The sequence below is a fragment of the Dictyostelium discoideum genome (genome assembly GCF_000004695.1).
Source record: "Dictyostelium discoideum AX4 chromosome 2 chromosome, whole genome shotgun sequence".
NCBI classification, from domain to species: Eukaryota; Evosea; class Eumycetozoa; order Dictyosteliales; family Dictyosteliaceae; genus Dictyostelium; species Dictyostelium discoideum.
The window spans coordinates 8,247,413-8,271,687 of NC_007088.5; the positions used below are offsets into that span (position 1 = coordinate 8,247,413).

Consider the following 24,275-nt stretch of genomic DNA (forward strand, 5'->3'; position numbering starts at 1 on the left):
ACAAAAAATAATAATTATGGAAATTCTAGAAATATTGTTTTGGAAAGTTTTTAAAAATAAATTTATATTCAATGAGATATTAAATCAAATTCACAACAATGAATGGGTTGAATATGATGAACCAAATAAATATAATGTTTACAATAGATGTAAATTTGGAAACACTCACTCATTGGAAATAATGATCAAAAATGATCTACTCCCATTAATTAAAGATAAAGTCAAACATAATGATCATATAAAAATTGATCATTTTTCCATTAAAAATCTTTTTTTAAAATTATCAAAAAAACAACCACAACAACAAAATAATCAAGAACAAACCATAAACAATGATAATAATAATAATAATAATAATAATAATAATAATAATAATAATAATAATAATAATAATAATAATAATAATAATAAAAATAAATATAAAGATGAAGATTATTTAGAAATTATTGAATTATTTATGAAATATAGAAGAGATGAATTTGAAATTACTGATTTAATAATGATGGCAGTAAAAACTTATTCTCCAGATATTATTAGATTATTAGTTAATGAACCATATTCAGTTATAATTTATCCAACAACATTTGAATTTGCAATTATAAATTCAAATTTAGCAACAATTAAAGAACTAATAAATTTAGAACCAACAAATTTTAAAAACTATGGTATTAAATTAATTAGTGAAGAATTTAAAAGAAAATCATTATCATTGGCAGCACATAGAAAAACTCTTAAAACTACAATCACTGAATACATTTTTAGTAATCTATCATTATATTCAGTACCACCACCATTATCATTATTAAATAATCAAATACAAGAACAACCATCAACAAATAAAAGATTAAAACTATCTGAAACTTCAAAACCAAATAATAATAATGACGATAATAATAATGATAATGATAATAATGATAATGAGGAAATTAAATATGAATATATTAAATTTGAAGAATTTATAAAATTAAAATCAAGCAATTTATTAAAATCATTTATGGAATTGGATATAGTAAAAGGTAGTTTTAAAAAGAATTTTAATTCATTTATTAAAATGTATCACCCATATGAGAGATTAAAAGTTGATATTAGAATTATATTAAAATATGGAGATATAATGTTACAACAAGTAAGTGGAGAAATTTTAGATAAAATGAATAAAATCGATACAAATAAACAAAAAGGTTTTAATAAATTAAAAGAATTAAGAAAATTAACAGTAATAGAATTTCCAAAACAAAATAACTTTTATTACTATTATTGGAAAGCATATGGTGAAAAAATTAAAGGACTTGATAGAATACCACCAAAATCAATTTCAAACCCAGATGAACAAGATTTTTTTCAATACCTTGATAGTAATGAAGAAAAACAATATGTTGAAGAAGATTATTTTTTTGGAAATGGAAATGATGAAGAAGAAAACACTTCATTGGAGAATTATAATAATAATAATATTAATAATAATAATATTAATAATGAAGAAGAAGAAGAAGATGATGATGATGATGATGATGATGAAGAAGATGAAGAAGATGAAGATGAAGAGAATGAAGACGATGGAAATGAAGACGATGGAAATGATCAAGAACTACCTGAAATGGATTCTGGATCTGATATAGATATTGAAAATGAAGTTGATGAAGAAACTATTAATGATTTAGAAAATAAAAAGAGATTTATAAATGGTTTTAATAAATTTAGAAAAGCATCAGTTTATGATATTTCTAATAGATATTCAGATTTAGATAATTCATATTTAAAAGCAATTAAAGAATGTAATATTGAAATGTTAGAAGAGGTGAATAAAAATAATCCAAATTTTACATTGAATGTTTCCAAATTTCATTATTTCCAATTACCAACAGAATCTGAAGATGTGTTAAAGCTTTGGAAATTCTTTGTTGGACATGGATTTAAACAATTTCAATATAGTCAAGAAATATTCCTAGAATTCGTTTCAAGTGTAACCGATGTATTATCACCATCAAAATTGGAGATAGTAACACTTTGTGCTCCTCTTTTGAGAAGAATAGAATTTTTATTATTTGATACACTATTTAGAAAGAAATTTAACGCATTTGAAATATTATTTAAAAGATTCTCTTTTTTAGAACCATTTTCAAAAGATGAATATACTGAACTTTTAAATCAGGAAAAGGTTATATTCAACATCAATGGTAAATTAGTGCAATTTGATAACAGCCATCTCAATCAAACAATCAGATTAATTTCATTAGTAGTGGCAAAGTTTCACCTACAAGCTTTAAACGCACCTCAGCATCCTAGTATTAATAATAGTACTAAACCAGCACAACAATCATATAGTATAATTATAAACTATTTATATGATCAGTTACTTAGAATTAAAGGTTTAACAATTAATCACTTAGAACTTGTTAGATCAATTATTCCTGAACATTTCTTATCAGATGCACACAGTCAAGTGTTTCGTGTCTTTTTCTATCTTAATATCAGATCTTCAAAATTTTCAAAATACATAATTGAAAGACCTGGTGTTGATACTTTTATGTATATTTCAGAAGATTATGCAGAAAACTATAATTGTAGTGAACCACCAACTACAAATGTTGATGATATTGGTTTTGATATTAGAAAATATTTAAATTTAGATATCTTTACATATGATTTTATATTAGGTAGAGAATCAATTCAATCATATGGTACTGATACTGTTGATAGTGTTGATAAGTTTAATAATAATAATAATAATAAAAAAAATTATAAAAAGTATATAACTCAATTCGATACAATATTAAAAGAATTAATGAAACAATTATCACATGACATTTGTACAAATATTGATAGAGATAGAATCACTGGAGGTCAAGATTTCTTTAATTATTCATTAAGTGCAGATTTAAGATTTAGTTTAGCCATTGGTAGAAAAGATATATTTTGGGAATTATTAGATTGGATTCAACAATATATTACTTTAAATGAAAATTTAATTAAATATCAAGTTTATCAATTTAATTCACCATATGAATCATTATTACCAACTAGTACAATATATCCAAATGTAAAAATAATTAAAAAAGAATTGCCACCATCAACAACAAAAACAAAAACAACATCAACAACAACAGCAGCAACAACAACAACAACTGAAAGTAGAATATTAAAAATTGATAATTTTGAAAATCCAATACCAAATGAATCATCAGTTAAAATTAATTGGAATGAAAATAAATTAGATGAATCATTTAAACCAATTTCAAAACTTATAAATTCATTTAAATTTTTTGAAGATGTATTGGATTCAATTTGTAAAGTAATGAATGTAAATGAAATTCAAAGATTTATTCAATATAATTTCTTTGAAACAAGTTTCCAATTTGCAATTTACTCTTATTTAGTATTTATGAATAGAGATGATGTACTTTCATTCCTATTGAATAATTATAATATAGAGTTTGACATATTCCCATTCTTTCTACCAGAAAGAAGATATTCTCAATATTTAGAATGTAAATTCATATTTGAAAATCATTTCGAAAGAGTAAAGAATATTTCAAATTTAAATATAGAATGGTGTGAAAGAAGAGATTTAGATTTCCCATCCACTGTATTGAATGGGTTTGTTAAATTTCTTTGTAAAGAAAAGAATATCGCAATCTATAATCAGTTTATTCAAGAAAATGGTAATTTAGAAATTAGAAATAAAATTATTAAAGAAACTATTGAAGTAATGAAAATAGAACTAGATGCAAACATTGATGAAGATGAAGATGATGATACTGAGAATTTCGCATTCATATTAAGAAATCAAAAACATAAAGTTTTACTCATTCAATCAATTATTGAACAACCAGATACTCAATTATACTTTAAATCAGCTTTAGATCAAGTTTTATTAGAATTAAAAGAGAAAAGAAAAACTGATAAAATTAATTCTCCATTCATTGAAAATCTTAAAAATCCATTCTTACAATCTTTTATTTATGGTGATATTAAAACTTGTGATATCATTCTCAAATATTATCCAAATCAATTTAAAATCACTAAAGATTCAATCACTAAAGCATTAAAACTCGATAGAATCCATATTATTAAATATTATTATAAAGTTGATAATTGTAAAAATTTAATTAATAATTTTAAAAATGATAATAATTTATTAAAACATTTAAAAAATGAATTATCAAAACATCCAATTTATAAATATCATTTAACTTGGTTATAAAACAAAATAATAAAAAAAAAAATTTAAATCACAGTGCTTCGAAATTTTTTCGGTTTGCGCTTAAAAAAAAAAAAAAAAAAATAAATAAATAAATAAATAAATAAAATAAAATAAATAAAATAAAATAAAAATTAACAGAAAGATATTTTTTTATAATGAAAATCATTTAACTTTGTTATAAATAAAAATAAATCTTTTTTTTTTTTAATGATTTGTTTAATTGTTTCTAATATTTACAGTGGTCATATGGAAATAAAAAAAAAAAAAAAAAAAAAAAATAATAAAAAAACATATTAATTTATTTCTTTATTCTTTTTTTTTTAGAAAACTTTTGTCCACGTCATCTTACTGGTGAATTTGAAATGATGTGATCAATTTTTTTCAAGTCCAAAAATAGTTTTAAAAAAAAAAAATAATTTTTTTTTTAATTTTTTTAATTTTTTTTTTCATCAACCAATACTTTTTTTTTTTTTTCATTCATTCAAAACAGTGGTTAAGAAAAAACAAAAAATAATAATTATGGAAATTCCAGAAATATTATTTTGGAAAGTTTTTAAAAATAAATTCATATTCAATGAGATATTAAATCAAATTCACAACAATGAATGGGTTGAATATGATGATCCAAATAAATATAGTGTTTACAATAGATGTAAATTTGGAAACACTCACTCATTGGAAATAATGATAAAAAATGATCTACTCCCATTAATTAAAGATAAAATCAAAAATAATCATCATATAAAAATTGATCATTTTTCCATTAAAAATCTTTTTTTAAAATTATCAAAAAAACAACCACAACAACAAAATATTCAAGAAGAACAAACCATAAATAATAATAATAATAATAATAATAATAATAATAATAATAATAATAATAATAATAATAAAAATAAATATAAAGATGAAGATTATTTAGAAATTATTGAATTATTTATGAAATATAGAAGAGATGAATTTGAAATTACTGATTTAATAAAGATGGCAGTAAAAACTTATTCACCAGATGTTATTAGATTATTAGTTAATGAACCATATTCAGTTATGATTTATCCAACAACATTTGAATTTGCAATTATAAATTCAAATTTAGCAACAATTAAAGAACTAATAAATTTAGAACCAACAAATTTTAAAAACTATGGTATTAAATTAATTAGTGAAGAATTTAAAAGAAAATCATTATCATTAGCAGCACATAGAAAAACTCTTAAAACCACAATCACTGAATACATTTTTAGTAATCCATCATTATATTCAATACCACCACCATTATCATTAACAAATAATCAAACACAAGAACAACCATCAACAAATAAAAGATTAAGACTATCTGAAACTTTAGAATCAAATAACAATAGTAATAATAATAATAATAATGATGATGATAATAATGATAATAATAATGATAATGAAGAAATTAAATATGAATATATTAGATTTGAAGAATTTATAAAATTAAAATCAAGCAATTTATTAAAATCATTCATGAAATTGGATATAGTAAAAGGTAGTTTTAAAAAGAATTTTAATTCATTTATTAAAATGTATCATCCATATGAGAGATTAAAAGTTGATATTAGAATTATATTAAAATATGGAGATATAATGTTACAACAAGTAAGTGGAGAAATTTTAGATAAAATGAATAAAATCGATACAAATAAACAAAAAGGTTTTAATAAATTAAAAGAATTAAGAAAATTAACAGTAATAGAATTTCCAAAACAAAATAACTTTTATTACTATTATTGGAAAGCATATGGTGAAAAAATTAAAGGACTTGATAGAATACCACCAAAATCAATTTCAAACCCAGATGAACAAGATTTTTTTCAATACCTTGATAGTAATGAAGAAAAACAATATGTTGAAGAAGATTATTTTTTTGGAAATGGAAATGATGAAGAAGAAAACACTTCATTAGAGAATAATAATAATATTAATATTAATAATAATAATGAAGAGGAAGAAGAAGATGATGATGAAGAAGAAGAAGAAGGTGATGAAGATGAGGATGATGGAAATGATCAAGAACTACCTGAAATGGATTCTGGATCTGATATAGATATTGAAAATGAAGTTGATGAAGAAACTATTAATGATTTAGAAAATAAAAAGAGATTTATAAATGGTTTTAATAAATTTAGAAAAGCATCAGTTTATGATATTTCTAATAGATATTCAGATTTAGATAATTCATATTTAAAAGCAATTAAAGAATGTAATATTGAAATGTTAGAAGAGGTGAATAAAAATAATCCAAATTTTACATTGAATGTTTCCAAATTTCATTATTTCCAATTACCAACAGAATCTGAAGATGTGTTAAAGCTTTGGAAATTCTTTGTTGGACATGGATTTAAACAATTTCAATATAGTCAAGAAATATTCCTAGAATTCGTTTCAAGTGTAACCGATGTATTATCACCATCAAAATTGGAGATAGTAACACTTTGTACTCCTCTTTTGAGAAAAATAGAATTTTTATTATTTGATACACTATTTAGAAAGAAATTTAACGCATTTGAAATATTATTTAAAAGATTCTCTTTTTTAGAACCATTTTCAAAAGATCAATATACTGAACTTTTAAATCAGGAAAAGGTTATATTCAACATCAATGGTAAATTAGTGCAATTTGATAACAGCCATCTCAATCAAACAATCAGATTAATTTCATTAGTAGTGGCAAGGTTTCACCTACATACTTTAAACGCACCTCAGCATCCTAGTAGTATTAATAATAGTACTAAACCAGCACAACAATCATATAGTATAATTATAAACTATTTATATGATCAGTTACTTAGAATTAAAGGTTTAACAATTAATCACTTAGAACTTGTTAGATCAATTATTCCTGAACATTTTTTATCAGATGCACACAGTCAAGTGTTTCGTGTCTTTTTCTATCTTAATATCAGATCTTCAAAATTTTCAAAATACATAATTGAAAGACCTGGTGTTGATACTTTTATGTATATTTCAGAAGATTATGCAGAAAACTATAATTGTAGTGAACCACCAACTACAAATGTTGATGATATTGGTTTTGATATTAGAAAATATTTAAACTTAGATATCTTTACATATGATTTTATATTAGGTAGAGAATCAATTCAATCACATGGTATTAATACTGCTGATAGTGCTGATAAGTTTAATAATAATAATAATAATAATAATAATAATAATAATAATAATAATAATAAAAAGTACAAAACTCAATTCGATACAATATTAAAAGAATTAATGAAACAATTATCACTTGATATTTGTACAAATATTGATAGAGATAGAATTACTGGAGGTCAAGATTTCTTTAATCATTCATTAAGTGCAGATTTAAAATTCAGTTTAGATATTCGTAGAAAAGATATATTTTGGGAATTATTAGATTGGATTCAACAATATATGATTAAAAATGAAAATTTAATTAAATATCTAGTTTATCAATTTAATTCACCATATGAATCATTATTACCAACTAGTACAATATATCCAAATGTAAAAATAATTAAAAAAGAATTGCCACCATCAACAACAAAAACAAAAACAACAACATCAACATCAACAACAACAACAGCAGCAACAACAACAACTGAAAGTAGAATATTAAAAATTGATAATTTTGAAAATCCAATACCAAATGAATCATCAGTTAAAATTAATTGGAATGAAAATAAATTAGATGAATCATTTAAACCAATTTCAAAACTTATAAATTCATTTAAATTTTTTGAAGATGTATTGGATTCAATTTGTATAGTAATGAATGTAAATGAAATTCAGAGATTTATTCAATATAATTTCTTTGAAACAAATTTCCAATTTGCAATTTACTCTTATTTAGTATCTATAAATAGAGATGATGTACTTTCATTCCTATTGAATAATTATAATATAGAGTTTGACGTATTCCCATTCTTTCAACCTGAAAGAAGATATTCTCAATATTTAGAATGTAAATTCGTATTTGAAAATCATTTCGAAAGAGTAAAGAATATTTCAAATTTAAATATAGAATGGTGTGAAAGAAGAGATTTAGATTTCCCATCCACTGTATTGAATGGGTTTGTTAAATTTCTTTGTAAAGAAAAGAATATCGCAATCTATAATCAGTTTATTCAAGAAAATGGTAATTTAGAAATTAGAAATAAAATTTTTAAAGAAACAATTGAAGTAATGAAAAAAGAATTAGATGAAAACATTGAAGATGAAGATGATGATACTGAGAATTTCGCATTCATATTAAGAAATCAAAAACATAAAGTTTTACTCATTCAATCAATTATTGAACAACCAGATACTCAATTATACTTTAAATCAGCTTTAGATCAAGTTTTATTAGAATTAAAAGAGAAAAGAAAAACTGATAAAATTAATTCTCCATTAATTGAAAATCTTAAAAATCCATTCTTACAATCTTTTATTTATGGTGATATTAAAATTTGTGATATCATTCTCAAATATTATCCAAATCAATTTAAAATCACTAAAGATTCAATCACTAAAGCATTAAAATTCGATAGAATCCATATTATTAAATATTATTATAAAGTTGATAATTGTAAAAATTTAATTAATAATTTTAAAAATGATAATAATTTATTGGAACATTTAAAAAATGAATTATCAAAACATCCAATTTATAAATATCATTTAACTTGGTTATAAAAAAAAAAAAAAAACTAAAAAAAAAGACAAACTATAATAATAAATAGATAAAAACTTTAAAAAAATTAATTGTCAAAATAATCAGTTATAAAAATCATTTAACTTAAAGTTATGAATGCCAAAAAAACAAATAAAAAAAAAAAAAATAAAAAAAAAAAAAATAAAAAAATAGTAGTAATAAAAATAAAAATAAAATTTTTTATTATTTAAATTTATAATAATTTATTCATCAAAATTACATTTTTTTTTTTTTTTTTTTAGAATCAATATTAATTATATTTTTAGAATTTTATTTCAACCAAACGGATACACTTGGGACCTTTGTTTTACTTTTATACTTTTTTTTTTTTTTTTTTTGGCCTAAATTTTTATTATTCAAAATTGTGTTCAAATATGTTTTTTTTTTTTTTGATATTTTTAATAATAATAATAAGAAAAAAAAAAAAACATTATCATTTTAATTATAATAATAATAATTTATAACAGAAAAAAAAAAAAAAAAAAAAAAAAAAAAAAAAAAAAAAAAAAAAAAAAAAAAAAAAAATGATCATGATATAATATTATCTAAATTTGCTGTGAACAGATCTTAAAAAATTAAAATTATAAAAATTATAAAAAAATTAAAAAAAAAAAAATTAAAAAAAAAAAAAAAAAAAAAAAAAATTACCCACATTTTAAAATTTTTTTTTTTTTTTTTTTTGTCATAGTAATAATAGAAACAAATAGATATTGCAAATGGAAATACATGAAATATTATTTTGGAAAGTTTTTAAAAATAAATTTATATTAAATGAAATATTTTATCAAATTCACAGCAATCAATGGGTAGAATATGATGAATCAAATAAATATAATGTTACCAATAGATGTAAATTTGGAAACACTCACTTCTTACAAATAATGATAAAAAACGATCTACTCTCATTAATTAAAGATAAAATCAAACATGGTGATCATATAGAAATTACTCCCTCTTCAATAAAAGAACTTTTCTCAAAATTATCAAAAATAAAACAACCATCAAATAATAATAATAATAATAATAATAATAATAATAATAATAATAATAATAATAATAATAATAATAAAAATAAAAATAAATATAAAGATGAAGATTATTTAGAAATTATTGAATTATTAATGAAACATAGAAGAGATGAATTTGAAATTTATGATTTAATAAAGATAGCAGTAGCTACTTTTTCACCAGATGTTATTAGATTATTAGTTAATGAACCATATTCAGTTATAATTTATCCAACAACATTTGAATTTGCAATTATAAATTCAAATTTAGAAACAATTAAAGAATTAGTAAATTTAGAACCAATAAATTTTAAAAATTATGGTATTAAATTAATAACAGAACAATTCAAAAGAAAATCATTATCATTAGCAACCCAAAGAACAACTCTTAAAACTACAATCACTGAATACATTTTTAGTAATCCATCACTACACTCAATACCACCACCATTATCACTAATAATAAATAATCAACAAGACCCATCAACAAATAAAAGATTAAAAACATCTGAAACTTTACTTTCAAATTCAAATAATAACAATAACAACAATAATAATAATAATAATAATAATAATAAAAATAATAATAATAAAAATAATAATGAAGAAATAAAATATGAATATATTAAATTTTATGACTTTTTAAAATTAAAATCAAGTAATTTATTAAAATCATTTATGGAATTAGATATAGTTTTAAAAGGATTAAAAAAGAAATTAAATTCATTTATTAAAATGTATCATCCATATGAAAGATTACAAATTGATATTAGAATTATACTAAAGTATGGAGATACAATTTCAGATATAAAAAAAAGAGAAGAGATTTTAGAAGAAATGAATCAAATTGATACAAATAAAAAAACAGGTTTTAATAAATTAAAACAGTTAAGAAAATTAGTAGCAATAGAATTCCCAAATCAAAAAAACTTTTATTACTATTATTGGAAAGCATATGGTGATAAAATTAAAGAACTTGGTAAAGTACCACCAAAAATTCCACCTCAAAACACAACTGATGAAATTTTTGAATACCTTTATTCTGAAGAATATTTAAATCAATTTAATGATGATGATTATGGTGATGATGAAGAACCACAAAATAATAATAACAACAATAACAATAACAATAATAATAACAATATTATTATTATTAATAATAATAATAATAATAATAATAATAATAATAATAATAATAATAATAATAATAATAATAATAATAATAATAATAATAATATAAATAATAATGAGATAGAGAATGAAGGAGGGAATATTCAAGTTGAAAATGAAGGAAATGTTGAAGATATGGATGGTGATGAATTATTAGAGCAATTAGAGACAGTAGTGAATGATGGTGAATCAGATTCTGATAGGGAATTTAATAATGAAGTTGATGAAGAAAAGGGAGATACAATTACTATTAAAAGAGAATATATTAATAATTTTAATAAATATAAAAAAGAAACAGTTTATAATATATCCAATAGATATTCAAATTCTACCAATTTATTTTTGGATTCAATTAGGGAATGTGATATTGAAACCTTAGAAAAGATAGATCAACTCCATAATTTAGAGTTTAAATTGGATGTTTCAAGATTTCATTATTTTCAATTACCAAAAGAAAGAAAAGATATAATGAAAGTTTGGGAATACTTTAATCATCATGGATTTAAACAATTTGGGTCAAGTCAAAAAGCTTTTATTGAATTTGTTTCAAGTGTGGCAGATGTGATATCACCACTTTCAGAATTGAAAATAACAAATACTTGTAAATCAATCTCTAGAAACTATGATTTTATATTATATAGAACATTATTTAGAAAGAAATTTAATGTTTTCGAATTACTTTTAAGACATTCCACTCTTTCTTGGTTTCCATTTTTAGAGAATGATCAATTCTTGGAGATTTTAAATCAAGAAAAGGTGATATTCAATCATCAATGTGAAGTGATTCAATTTGATAATAAATATCTTGATCAAATAATCAGATTAATTGAATTCAGTGTTGGGAAATTTCAATTGGTTGAAAAAGCTAGAGATCATTTATTGGCACAAGGATTTCAAGTTGGTATTAGAATTGTAAATTATTTATATGATGAATTAATTAGAATTAAAGGTGTGACAATAGATCAATTAGAATATGTTAGATCAATTATTCCAAAGGAAGCATTAAATACACCATATGAAATCTATCGAGTTTTCTTTTATCTTAATATCAGATCTCCAAAATTAACAAGATACATAATGTATAGACCTGCAACCATTGAATTCATATCAACCTCTGAATTATTTATTAGTCATTATAATTGTAGTGATCCAACAACAATTGATGAAATTGGTTTTGATTTTAAAAAATATTTAAATTTAGATATATTCACATATGATTATATATTAGGTAGAGAGAATATTAGAAATGTTTCTATTAATAGTAGTAGTATTAGTAGTAGTAGTAGTAGTAGTAGTAGTAGTAGTAGTAGTAGTAGTAGTAATAAAAGATTTATAACTCAATTCGATACAATATTAAAAGAATTAATGAAACAATTATCACATGATATTTGTACAAACATTAGTAATAGAGATAATATTGTTCATGGTCAAGATTTCTTTAATCACTCATTAAATGCAGATTTAAGATTTAGTTTAGCTATTGGTAGAAAGGATTTATTTTGGGAATTATTAGATTGGATTCAACAATATATAAATAAAAATGAAAATTTAATGAAGTATCAAGTTTATCAATTTAATTCACCATATGAATCATTATTACCAACTGGTAGTTTATTTTCAAATGTAAAAACAATTATAAAAGAATTACCAACGACAACAACAACAACAACAAGAACAAGAACGACAACAACATCAACAACAACTGAAACTAAAATATTAAAAATTGATAATTTTGAAAGACCAATACCGAATGAATCAACAATTCAAATTGATTGGAATGAAAATAAATTAATTGGACCATTTAAACCAATTCGTAAACTTATAAATTCATTTAAATATATTGATATTGTTATGAATTCAATTTGTAAATTAATGGATGTAAATGAATTTCAAAGATTTATTCAATATAATTTCTTTGAATCAGATTTTCAATTTACAATTTATTCATATGCAGTATATAATAATAGAGATGATTTAATGTCATTCCTATTAAATAATTATATTATTGAAATTGATAGATTCCCATTCTTTCATCCAGAAAGAGGCTATTCACAATATTTAGAATGTAAATTCATCTTTGAAAATCATTTCGAAAGAGTAAAGAATCTTTCAAATTTAACTTTGGAATGGTGTGAAAGAAGAGATTTAGATTTCTCATTCTCTCTATTGAATGATTTTATTAAATATCTTTGTAAAGCAAAGCATATAACAACCTATAATCAGTTTATTCAAGATGATAATTTACAAATTAGAAATAAAATTATTAAAGAAATAATTGAAGAATTAAAGAAACAATATGACTCGATCTTAGATGTAGTTGAAGATGAAGATATTAAAAAAGAGAATATCGCATGTCTATTAAAAAATCAAAAACATAAAGTTTCACTCATTCAATCAATTATTGAACAACCAGATACTCAATTATACTTTAAATCAACTTTAGAAAAAATTATATTAGAATTAAAAGAGAAAAGAAAAATTAATGAAATTAATTCTCCATTCATTAAAGATGATCAAAATCCATTCTTGGATTCTTTTATTCATGGTGATATTAAAACTTGTAATATCATTCTCAAATATTATCCAAATCAATTTAAATTCACTACAAGTTCAATCACTAAGGCATTAGGATTAGATAAAATTCATATTATTAAATATTTTTATAAAGTTGATAATTGTAAAAATTTAATTAATAATTTTAAAAATGATAATAATTTATTAAAACATTTAAAAAATGAATTATTAAAACATCCAGTTTATAAATATCATTTAACTTGGTTATAAAAAACAAATAAAAATAATAAAAACAAATAAAAACAATTAAAAAATTAAAAATTAACTTTTAAAAATAAAAATAAAATAAAATTCTTTAAAAAGACTGCAAATAACGCTTCAATTTTTTTTTTTTTTTTTTTTTTTTTTTTTTTTTTTAATTTTATTTTTTTTTTTTTAAAATAAATAATTATAAAATATATGAAAAAATAATTAAATAAAATAATTTTTATATTTTTATTTTATTTATTTTAATTTAATTTTTTTATTTATTTTTATTTAACAATAATAAAATAATAAATAAAAAAATAAAAATAAAAAAATAAAAATAAAAAAATAAAAATAAAAAAATAAAAATAAAAAAATAAAAAAAAGAAAATAAAAAAAAAGAAAATAATTTTTTTTTGCCCTTAAAATGATTGGTTAGTTGGAAAAAAAATCTTTTTTATTATCATAAAAGTGAGTAAAAAAAAAAATATAAAAAATTAAAAAAATTAAAAAAATTTAGAAAAATGTTGCTACATCCAAAAATAAAAATCATCTTATTCCACCAAACTTCGTGCAAGGTTTTTTTTTTACAGTTTCAAATAAATAAAAATGAATAAAAATTGGAATTAAATGGTAAACCGTTTACAAAAAAAATGTCACTTTGCTGGCATTTTTTTTTATTGATAGATTTGGTTTATTTTTTCTTTTCTTTTTTTTTTTTTTTTTTTTTTATAATGTCACTTTGTTGGCATTTTTTTTATTGATTGATTTGGTTAATTTTTCTTTTCTTTTCTTTTTTTTTTTTTTTTCCAATGTTAAAAAAAAAAAAAAAAATAAATAAATAAATAAAAAAAATTAATAAATGAAAAAATAATAATAAATAAAATAATAAAAATAATAAAAATAAAAAAAAAAAAAAAATAAAATAAAATAATAAAAATAAAAAAATGTTATTAAAAAGAGTAGATACTTTGACAATAACATTAATACTGATAATTCTTTTTTTTATTTATCAACCTTTATTTTTTGGTCATGTTAAAAATAGTATTAATAATAATAATAATAATAATAATAATAATAATAATAATAAAAATAATAATAATAATAAAAATAATAATTATTATTATTATAATTATAATATAAAAAATAATAATAAAAATAATAAAAATAAAAATAATAATAAAAATAAAAATAGTAATAATAATAATAATAATAATAATGACGGTAATGAAGCAGGATTACCCAATTTAGAATTGAATAGTATAATTAATGAAGAAATAATTTATGATGATTTTAAATCAATACCAATAGAATTGAATGAAAATGAAAAGATAGTAAAGGATATTGTAATGTCTAGAGAGTGTGAATATGTCGATTTAGTATATACATGGGTAAATGGTTCAGACCCAAAACATTTTGCAACAAAACAAAAATTAAAAAATAAAAGTCAAATAGTACCCGCTTCATCTTTTAGAGATATTGGTACTTTAAAATATTCTTTAAGAAGTGTTAGACAATATGCTCCTTGGATAAAGAATATTTATATAATTACAGCTGACCAAAAACCTGATTGGTTCGACTCTGAAAATCCTGATAATGTTAGATTTATTTCTCATAGGGATTATTTTCACAATAAGTAAATATTTACTTCTTTTTTAAAAATAACCTCTTCTTAAATCATAATATATGTTAATTTTTTTTTTTTTTTTTTTTTTTCTTTCTTTTTTTTAGGTCAGATTTACCAACATTTAATTCAAATGCGATTGAAGCAAATTTTTGGAATTTACCAGTACAAGTTTCAAATTGTTTTTTATATTTAAATGATGATATTTATTTTAGTAGACCAGTAAATCAGAGTGATTATTTTGATGAAAATTTTAATCAAGTTGTTTTTACAACACAAGATGAATTGTGGACAAAATCAGAAAATCTTAACAAATTTGATCAATATAGTAAAGCGATACTATTCACAAATAGAGCATTAGCATCAGTTTGGCAAGAGATTGTGATAAGGAAATTCCCAGCTCATGGAGTTCAGATTTTTAATAGAAAGATATGGTATAAAATTCAAGAAGAATTTGGTACAGCTTTAGAGATAACATCATCAAATAAATTTAGAAGTATTTTAGATTTTCAAATTGGGCATTTATATAATCAAGTTGCCATGAAACATTCAAATTGTACAATCAAGAATGACTCTGATGTATTGTATATTTTATTAAATGTAGACAAATACGATCAACAGTTATCATTGGTGAATTCATCTAGAAATCAAATGAATACAGTATGTTTAAATGATGGTTTAGATTTTTTTAATAATGATCTTCAAAAGAAATTTGATAATACATTTAATTATTTATTTCCAAATCCATCACCTTTTGAAATCAAACCATTACCATTTCAAAAAAATTTCATTTTTGCTATTATTTTTGTATTATTACTATTATTAATTTTAAAAGTTTTAATAACAAAAAAGAAAATATTTATTTATTAAAAATTGTACAAATAAAAATTATTTATTTATTTATTTATTTATTCGTTTAAAACCAATTTGTGTATTTTTTTTTTTTTTTTTTTTTTCTTAAGAGTCTACACTAAATTTACAAACAACAAAGCCATTATAAATTTTAATGAGACTACCACCATTGTATGCTAAATCAGTGATATCATGACCATAGATACCATATCTACCATATGATTTAGCTCTATTTAACATGCCATTGATATTACCAGGATTACCAGATTCTTTTTCTTCCTCTTGATAAACCCATTGCCAAGCTTTTGAATAAATTGCCAAGAGTTCAATATTTGTTAATGCAATTGATGGATCTGATCTTGTAACTTTGATAGTGGCTTTATTAGATAAATAACTAGTTATACGACAATAAACATATTTAAAATCAATATTTTTATCAGATAAATTATTTTCAATTATCTTTATTTTTAATTCTTCTTGTTTTACTCTTTCAATTCTTAATTGGTTATCTTTCAACAATTGTTCTTTAAATTGATCGATATTATTAAATTGATAACATGGACAACCTGCATATGGTAATAAATCTTCAATTTCATTAAGTACCTCTGAATCTTCAATTAATTTTAAATCTTCTTTACTTGCATCACAAAATAATAATTTATCCATTTCCTATTGTATTATATATAACCAAACAATTATCTTTTATTTATTTATTTTTTTATAAAAAACTAATTGAACAAACAAAAAAAAAAAAAACAAAAACAAAACTATTTATCCTCAAAAAAAAAATAAAAAAAAAACCAAAATAAAAACAAATCATTTCATTGTTTTTCTTAGAAAATGATGTTTTATTGTTTTGTTTTTTTTTTTTTTTCATTTTTTTTTTTTTTATTTTTTTTATTTTTTTTATTTTTTTTATTTTTTTCTTTGAAACACACATCTATTGACTATCGTAAATAAGTTTTGTTAATTGAAAATACATTTTATTTGTTGATTCTTTTGAATTTGTTATTTCAATTAATTGAATTGATTCATGATTTGCTAAAATTTTAATTTTTTCATATTCTGGGTCATTATCATTTAAATGAGTTTTATCCAAAACTATTATTATTGTTGCTTTTGAATTTATATTATTATTATTATTATTATTATTATTATTATTATTATTATTATTTTTATTATTGAACCAATTTAACCAGCTATAAATATTAAACCAATCTTTCCAATTATTATTATTATTTGTTTGATTCTTTTTAATTTCGGTTAACCATTTTTTTAATATTTCAAAAGATGTATAAAATGAATTGTTATAACTATTATTAAGAGGGTTATAAACTAATATATAACCATCAACACCTTTAAAATAAAAATCTTTAAAATATATAAAAGTTTCACTATATTCATTAACATCATAAATAAATAATTTAAACTTTTCACTGGTATCTTTAAATTCTATATTTTTTATTCTAAACTCTGTTTTAATTTTTACAAGTTCATCATCTTCATCGTCGTCATCACCAAATCTTTTAAAACTCTTTTTTTCATTATTATTAAAATCCCAATAATCTCCAAACAATACTATCTTATATTTTTTATTATTACTATTATTATTATTATTTTTATTTTGCATTTAAAAATATCTTTTTTTATTTTGAAATTCCAAAAAAAAAAAAAAGGGTTTTTTTTTTTTTTTAATTGCAACAAAATTATTTTGGTTATAACAAAAAAAAAAAAAAAAAATAAAGATATATAAAAAAAAAAATAAAAATAAAAATTTTTAAAACATTATTAAATAAATTTGAGTTTTCTGTTTTTTTCTTTTTCGATGAAAAAAAAATTTTATAATTAAATTATTTATTTATTTGTTTATTTTTTTATTTATATATTTATTTATTTATTTTTTTATATATGGCGATCTATTTTTTCATGCAAAAAAAAATAAAAATAAACAATACAATTAAATTTTTTTTTTTTTTCATTTTATTTTTCTTTTTTTTACCATTTTATCATAATAATTAATTAATTAATTCAAAAAAACACTAAAAATAAATAAATTAGATTTACCACACTAAATTTTTATTTTTTATTTATTTTTATTTATATATTTTATTTTATTTTTTATTTATTTTTAAATTGATTGAGGAAATTCAACAGGATTCATTTTAAAGTTTCTTGCAGAAATTGGACAAATAAAAGGTATTTGGAAACATTTTGGATGAACTATTGTACCATTTGGAAAGTAAACGAAAACACGATCACTAATTGGTTTTGAACAAACGGCACAACGTCTATCGGGACCAATATAAACCGAAGCAGAACAAACCATCATATATTCGGATTTAGTTGATAGATTTAAAGATTTTTGTAAATTTTTAACGATTTTAGATTCACGTTGTTGACTAATTGAATAATTGAAGCTATTTGAAAGATAACTCTCTAATAAATTAATTGGTATAGAGTTTGGTAATAGTGCCAAAACCTTTATTGGATCCATTTCTTCATAATAATGATTTAAAAATTCAATGATATAACGTGGTATAATCGGCTCACCATTTGAATCTTTTATAAGTGAATTTGTTAATTGATTCTTTACACTACTCTTTAAACTTTGTTCTTTATAATTTAAATAAGTTCTTAATAAACATAAAAATAATTCTTGTCTTTTTGAATCATATAATGATGATTTTGGTAAATTTGAATCATTATTATTATTATTATTATTATTATTTAAATTATTATTATTATTAATTAAATTAAAACCTTGTATTGGTGATGAAGATATTTGAATATTATTATTTATATTATTTATATTTTGTTGTGATAATCTAATTGAATTTCTTAAATTTGTTGTTGATGGTGAAGTACCCATGATTGTTGGTGATGATGAATTTGGTGTATTTGAAGATGTTGGTGTTATTGTAGTTTGAGTACTAACTACATTTGTAATTGATAAACTAAAATTTGGATCAAAAGATTCACAAATATATTCAGCTTTTTTAAAATTATTTAATTTCCAAACTATAATATTAAACATCTTTTCATATTGACCGATTCTAAGATAAAGTATAACCAATTCTTCATAGAGTAAACTATTACGAACACGATGTAACAATGTTGAAGCATTATAACAATTTGATAATTCCAATAGATTAATCAATTTTTGTCTATCAGAATTTGCAATTGGTATATCGGTTCTACCTTGAGAAGATTGTAATTCTGGGCAATTCTTAAAGATTTGTTCAATATATGAAGTTGCTAACTTTGTATGTAAATAATCAACCCTATTCTCTTCTTGATAAATTAAATATTCTAAATAGATTTGAAAATAGTAATCACCAAATGGTGTTAAAAATTCAATAACATCATCAATTATAAATTGATCTTTTCTTTTCTTTAAAAATATTTTCATTGGTAATTGTTTTATAGAATCATCATCATCATCATCACCATCATCTTGGTTGTCTTTATTATTATTATTATTATTATTATTTCGTTGTTGTTGTTGTTCTTGTGTAATTTTAATTAAAAATGGTGTAAATTCCCAAACCAATTCTTTATTTGGTTCTGGTAATATATCTTGATTTTGTTTACATTCTAAAAGTTGAATTGATTCTTCAATACCATTACAATTGAAATGATCTGATAATTCACCCAATGATAATCTATTCCAAAGTAATAATGCTTTTCTATACTTTTCAGTATACTGATAAACCAATCCTAATTGTTTATAAAGTTGTTTATTATTTAACCATTCTTCAACATCTTGAATATAGAATTGATTATTAATTACACTATTACCACCATTAACTCTACATTTTGCTAATAATGATATTAATTTTGAAATTTTATTTGATTCAGAATATAGCTTTAATAAAACTGTTGTTAAATCTTTAAATTCTTCACTACCACTTAACAATGCATTACTACTACTATTAATATTATTTATATAATGTTCTAAATATAAAGTTAATTGCGATTTTGAATCATCAATTAATGAATCTACATCTTTTAATTCAATTGTATTTGGTGCATTTGAAATTGCACTATCTTTAATGGATTTGAAAATATCAGATTGATCAAATGGTGAACGATAGTTAGTTTGATAGGGCATATAAGTTGGAAAGAATGATATGATAGCACGGTGATCCAATTTTGATAATTGGAGATACTTGAATGCTGAAGAGAATTTAAATCTATAGAATTCCGACATTGCAACCAATTCATAAACTTTGCAAAGTCTAGCTTGGTGAATTTGTTTCTCCCTATTTGGGTCGTACCCATCCTCGAGCTCGGCCCTCTCCCTCTTGAAAAATATTTCAAACAACCTTATGGCCTCCTCATGCTCGCCCCTATTAATCAATTGGTGTACTAAATCATCGATATTCCCAACATGCAAACAGTACACGGAATTGGGTGAACTGCCATACAAAACTATGAAATCCTTGCCATTACCACGTCCTTCGAAAATCTGTTGGAATGATATCACTGACGATGACGACGATGCGCCTTTATTATGCGAACTATTATTCAACTCTTGAATGAGTTTTTGGTTTTTCATATCGTGTATGTTTATGCACCGGTTGTGGAGTATGGTGATGAGGTATGGCTCCAGGTACGACATCGACATTGGATTGCTGTCCCAAATGATTGACCCTTGGACAATGTCACCTTGCAAATCCACCAACACCGATAGGTCCACTGTCGTCAATAGGAATTTCTCTTGATCCAATATTAACTTTGTACGTGGACCCGGTACATTCTTATCCAACTCCAATAGACTCTTATAGAGTCCACTATCGGCATCAACGATTGCATACTCTTTTCTACTTCCAACACATAAACTTGTTTTACACCATTCAACCGTTAATGCTAACTCTGGTAATGCAATCTCCCTATACATATCAAATACACCAATAAATTCATAAAGTGTTAATTTCCTTTTTGTAACAACACATATCTTAAATTCTTGACTCTTTTTCTTTGAACAAAATGTTATTACACCTTTATTTGTTGATATACCATTTTGAGTATTTGGTCCATCTAAATTATACATACTAAAAACATCTAAATTACCATCTATATATATTTATATATTAATTTTTTTTTTTTTTTTTTTTTTTTTTTTTTTTTTTTTTTTTTTTAGTAAGTGTAATTCTTTAAATAGGAAAAAAAAAAAAAAAAAGAATTAAATAATTTATACTTACCACAAAGAGTTAATAATTTACCAATATCTGCAATTAATAATAATTTATCAACAGGTTTTTTACCATATCCTAATGATTTACTATTTTCCATTCTACTTTTAAAGGTAATTTTTTTATTATTTTCTACTTTTTCAATGATATATAATAAAATTTGACCATCATTTGTACCTAAATATATATTATTTTGCCAAATTTCAATCGATTCAATTTTGCATGGTGCATTCTTTATTATTGGTATTAATTCAAATGGATTTAACATTTTTGAATTAATATCTCTTTTACTATAATATATTATAGTAATTTATATTAATTTTTTTTGATCTTTTTTTTTTTTTTTTGAAAAATAAGTTGTCCCACAACAACTATCTCTTTTTTTTTTCAAAAAATAATTTAGAAAAATGAAAAAAAAAAAAAAAAAATAAGAAAAAAAATAAAAAAATATAAATTAAAAAAAAAAAAAATAAAAAAATCAAAATTTTGATTTTTTTTTTTTTTTTTTTTTATTTTCACAAACACTCCATTGTTTTTTCAACCGGGTTCATCAAAATCTAAACAAAACACTGTTAAATTAAATAATTGAGATTTTTAATTGTTTAGAAAAAAAAGAATAAAAAAAAATAAAAATAAAAATAATTTTTTTAAATTATCTTTTTATTATTTATTTTTACTTTTTACTTTTTACCAGCTAATGGTTCTGGTTTTTTAATAATAAAGAAAACTAAAAATAATGTAATTGAAAGCATTACCATTACAACTAAAGCAATTGGACCATAACGATCATCAAATGGACCTTTACCTTTGGTTAGGATTGCTCTTCTACGTAATCTGAAAATGATATAACTGTAAACCAAAAAACCCAATGCAATGATCCAAAGACATAGACCAGTGAAGAGTGATAATGATTCTGTTCCGAAAAAGGTAATGATAGATGTACCAATTGCACCCAATGAAAAGGTTGTACCTACCCAACTCATCCAAGTTCTTTCATTTGAAAATAATTTTGAATCATCACTTAAAACTTTTCTCCAAACTGGAATCTTTTTACCTTCTGCTGCTGCAATAGCTGATAATGATACTTTCTTTTCTGTTTCACTTCCACTACCTTTACCAAATATCCATTTTCTACTTTTTAATTTATTTTTATTATTATTACTATTCTCACCACCACTACTATCATAATTATTATTATTATTATTATTATTATTATTATTATTATTACTACTATTTTTATTATTATTTCTATAATTATTATTATTATTATCATCACTATTATCATTATAATTTACAACACTACTATTTGGTCTTCTTTTACCAAATGCTTGAATTTCATTATCATAGATACTACCTTTTTTAGGTTTAATTTTTTGAACAAGTTTTTGTGGTGGTGGTGGAAGTAATAATGAACTACTACCCATTGATGATACTGTTGATGCTGGTAGTTGGTTTTGTTGTTGTTGATTTTGTTGTTGTTGTTGATTTTGTTGCTGTATGAACCAATTAATATCATTCTCTGCTATTAATGGATTTGTACTTGTGGGTGGTGGTATTGTAATATCAGTATAATTGTAATCGGTATTACTATTTTGATTCATGGTTTCACCATTCTCATCTATACTACTTAATTGAGAGATATGTAATTGTTGTTGATATCTCTCTTTTTCAAGTTGTTCAATTTGTAATTGCTGTTGTTCAACTAATTTTCTTAATCTTTTTCTTTCCTTTTTCTTTTTTCCTTTTTTCTTTTTTTTACCACCTCCGTCACTTGATCCTGATGATTCTTCATCATTATCTTCATCTTCTGAGTTATTATTATTATTATTAATTATTTCATTTTTTTTAATTTTTTTATTATTATTTGGTGATGGTGTTGTAGTTGTTGTTGTTGTGGTGGTATTATTACTGTTATTACTATTTAATCCTGGGGGATCTATCATTTTTAAAATTTTATGGAAATTTTTTTTTATATATTATATTTAATTTTTTTTTTTTTTTTTAAAAAATCATATACCCATAAATATTTATATATATATTATAAAAATTATCTATTACTAGTAAGTGTTGATGGGAATTTTAAAAATAATGAAAAATAAAAAAAAAAAAAAAAAACACAATTTAAAAATAAAAAAAAATAAAAAAAAAAATAAAAATAAAATTAATAAAAATAAAAAAAAATAAAAAAAACCAAATTCTTATCAATTGAATTTTCAGACTTTTGACATTCTAAATTAAAGCAATTGCAATAAAAAAAAAAAAAAAAAAATTAAATTTCATAAACGAAAGTATATACATGGATGGATATTTAAATACTTAAGTATTAGATTATAATTTTTTATTTTTTTCTTTTTATTTTTTTTTATTATTTTATTTTTTTTCATTTATTTATATATTTATTTTTTCATATTAATTTATTATTTATTTATTTATTTTATTATTTTATTTATATAGAATTCATATAATTATTTTTATTTTTTATTTTAATCTTTTTTCCTAATTCAAAAGAAATTAATTTTTATATTATTCTTTATATTAAAAGAAGTGAAACAAAAAAAAAAAAAAAAAAAAAAAAAAAAAAAAAATTTAAAATTTTCTTCAAAAAAGGATATTTTAATTAAAATTTAAATTTTTAATAAAACTTTGATTGCTTATAAAATATATTTATATCAGAAATAATATATTTTTCTTTTTTAATTTATTTTTTTTTAATTTTTTTTTTTTTTTATTTTTATAATTTTTTTTTTTTTTTTTTTTTAAT

The 24,275-nt window shown here is 21.0% G+C and overlaps 8 protein-coding genes across 8 annotated transcripts; 4 read left to right on the forward strand and 4 right to left on the reverse strand.

Annotated features, from left to right (window-relative positions):
• Window positions 1-16: 16 nt before the first annotated feature.
• DDB_G0277657 (hypothetical protein) lies at window positions 17-4,204 on the forward strand (the record flags this gene model as incomplete). The annotated part of the gene is made up of 1 exon (XM_637463.1): window positions 17-4,204. The coding sequence occupies one exon, from the start codon at window positions 17-19 to the stop codon at window positions 4,202-4,204; it is 4,188 nt and encodes a 1,395-aa protein (XP_642555.1).
• Window positions 4,205-4,723: 519 nt separating this feature from the next.
• Window positions 4,724-8,887, forward strand: DDB_G0277659 (hypothetical protein; the record flags this gene model as incomplete). The annotated part of the gene is made up of 1 exon (XM_637464.1): window positions 4,724-8,887. One exon carries the CDS (start codon window positions 4,724-4,726, stop codon window positions 8,885-8,887), a length of 4,164 nt encoding a protein of 1,387 aa, XP_642556.1.
• A 735-nt stretch (window positions 8,888-9,622) lies between these two features.
• DDB_G0277661 (hypothetical protein) lies at window positions 9,623-13,867 on the forward strand (the record flags this gene model as incomplete). Its single annotated transcript, XM_637465.1, has 1 exon — window positions 9,623-13,867. One exon carries the CDS (start codon window positions 9,623-9,625, stop codon window positions 13,865-13,867), a length of 4,245 nt encoding a protein of 1,414 aa, XP_642557.1.
• Window positions 13,868-14,790: 923 nt separating this feature from the next.
• Window positions 14,791-16,337, forward strand: gpt3 (Stealth family protein; the record flags this gene model as incomplete). The annotated part of the gene is made up of 2 exons (XM_637466.1): window positions 14,791-15,479; window positions 15,575-16,337. 2 exons carry the CDS (start codon window positions 14,791-14,793, stop codon window positions 16,335-16,337), a joined length of 1,452 nt encoding a protein of 483 aa, XP_642558.1.
• Window positions 16,338-16,424: 87 nt separating this feature from the next.
• Window positions 16,425-16,985, reverse strand: DDB_G0277599 (hypothetical protein; the record flags this gene model as incomplete). The annotated part of the gene is made up of 1 exon (XM_637467.1): window positions 16,425-16,985. The coding sequence occupies one exon, from the start codon at window positions 16,983-16,985 to the stop codon at window positions 16,425-16,427; it is 561 nt and encodes a 186-aa protein (XP_642559.1).
• Window positions 16,986-17,259: 274 nt separating this feature from the next.
• Window positions 17,260-17,949, reverse strand: DDB_G0277583 (hypothetical protein; the record flags this gene model as incomplete). Its single annotated transcript, XM_637468.1, has 1 exon — window positions 17,260-17,949. The coding sequence occupies one exon, from the start codon at window positions 17,947-17,949 to the stop codon at window positions 17,260-17,262; it is 690 nt and encodes a 229-aa protein (XP_642560.1).
• A 498-nt stretch (window positions 17,950-18,447) lies between these two features.
• DDB_G0277663 (hypothetical protein) lies at window positions 18,448-21,782 on the reverse strand (the record flags this gene model as incomplete). Its single annotated transcript, XM_637469.1, has 2 exons — window positions 18,448-21,395; window positions 21,524-21,782. The coding sequence occupies 2 exons, from the start codon at window positions 21,780-21,782 to the stop codon at window positions 18,448-18,450; spliced, it is 3,207 nt and encodes a 1,068-aa protein (XP_642561.1).
• A 412-nt stretch (window positions 21,783-22,194) lies between these two features.
• On the reverse strand, window positions 22,195-23,457 carry DDB_G0277625 (hypothetical protein; the record flags this gene model as incomplete). The annotated part of the gene is made up of 1 exon (XM_637470.1): window positions 22,195-23,457. One exon carries the CDS (start codon window positions 23,455-23,457, stop codon window positions 22,195-22,197), a length of 1,263 nt encoding a protein of 420 aa, XP_642562.1.
• Between the last annotated feature and the right edge of the window lie 818 nt (window positions 23,458-24,275).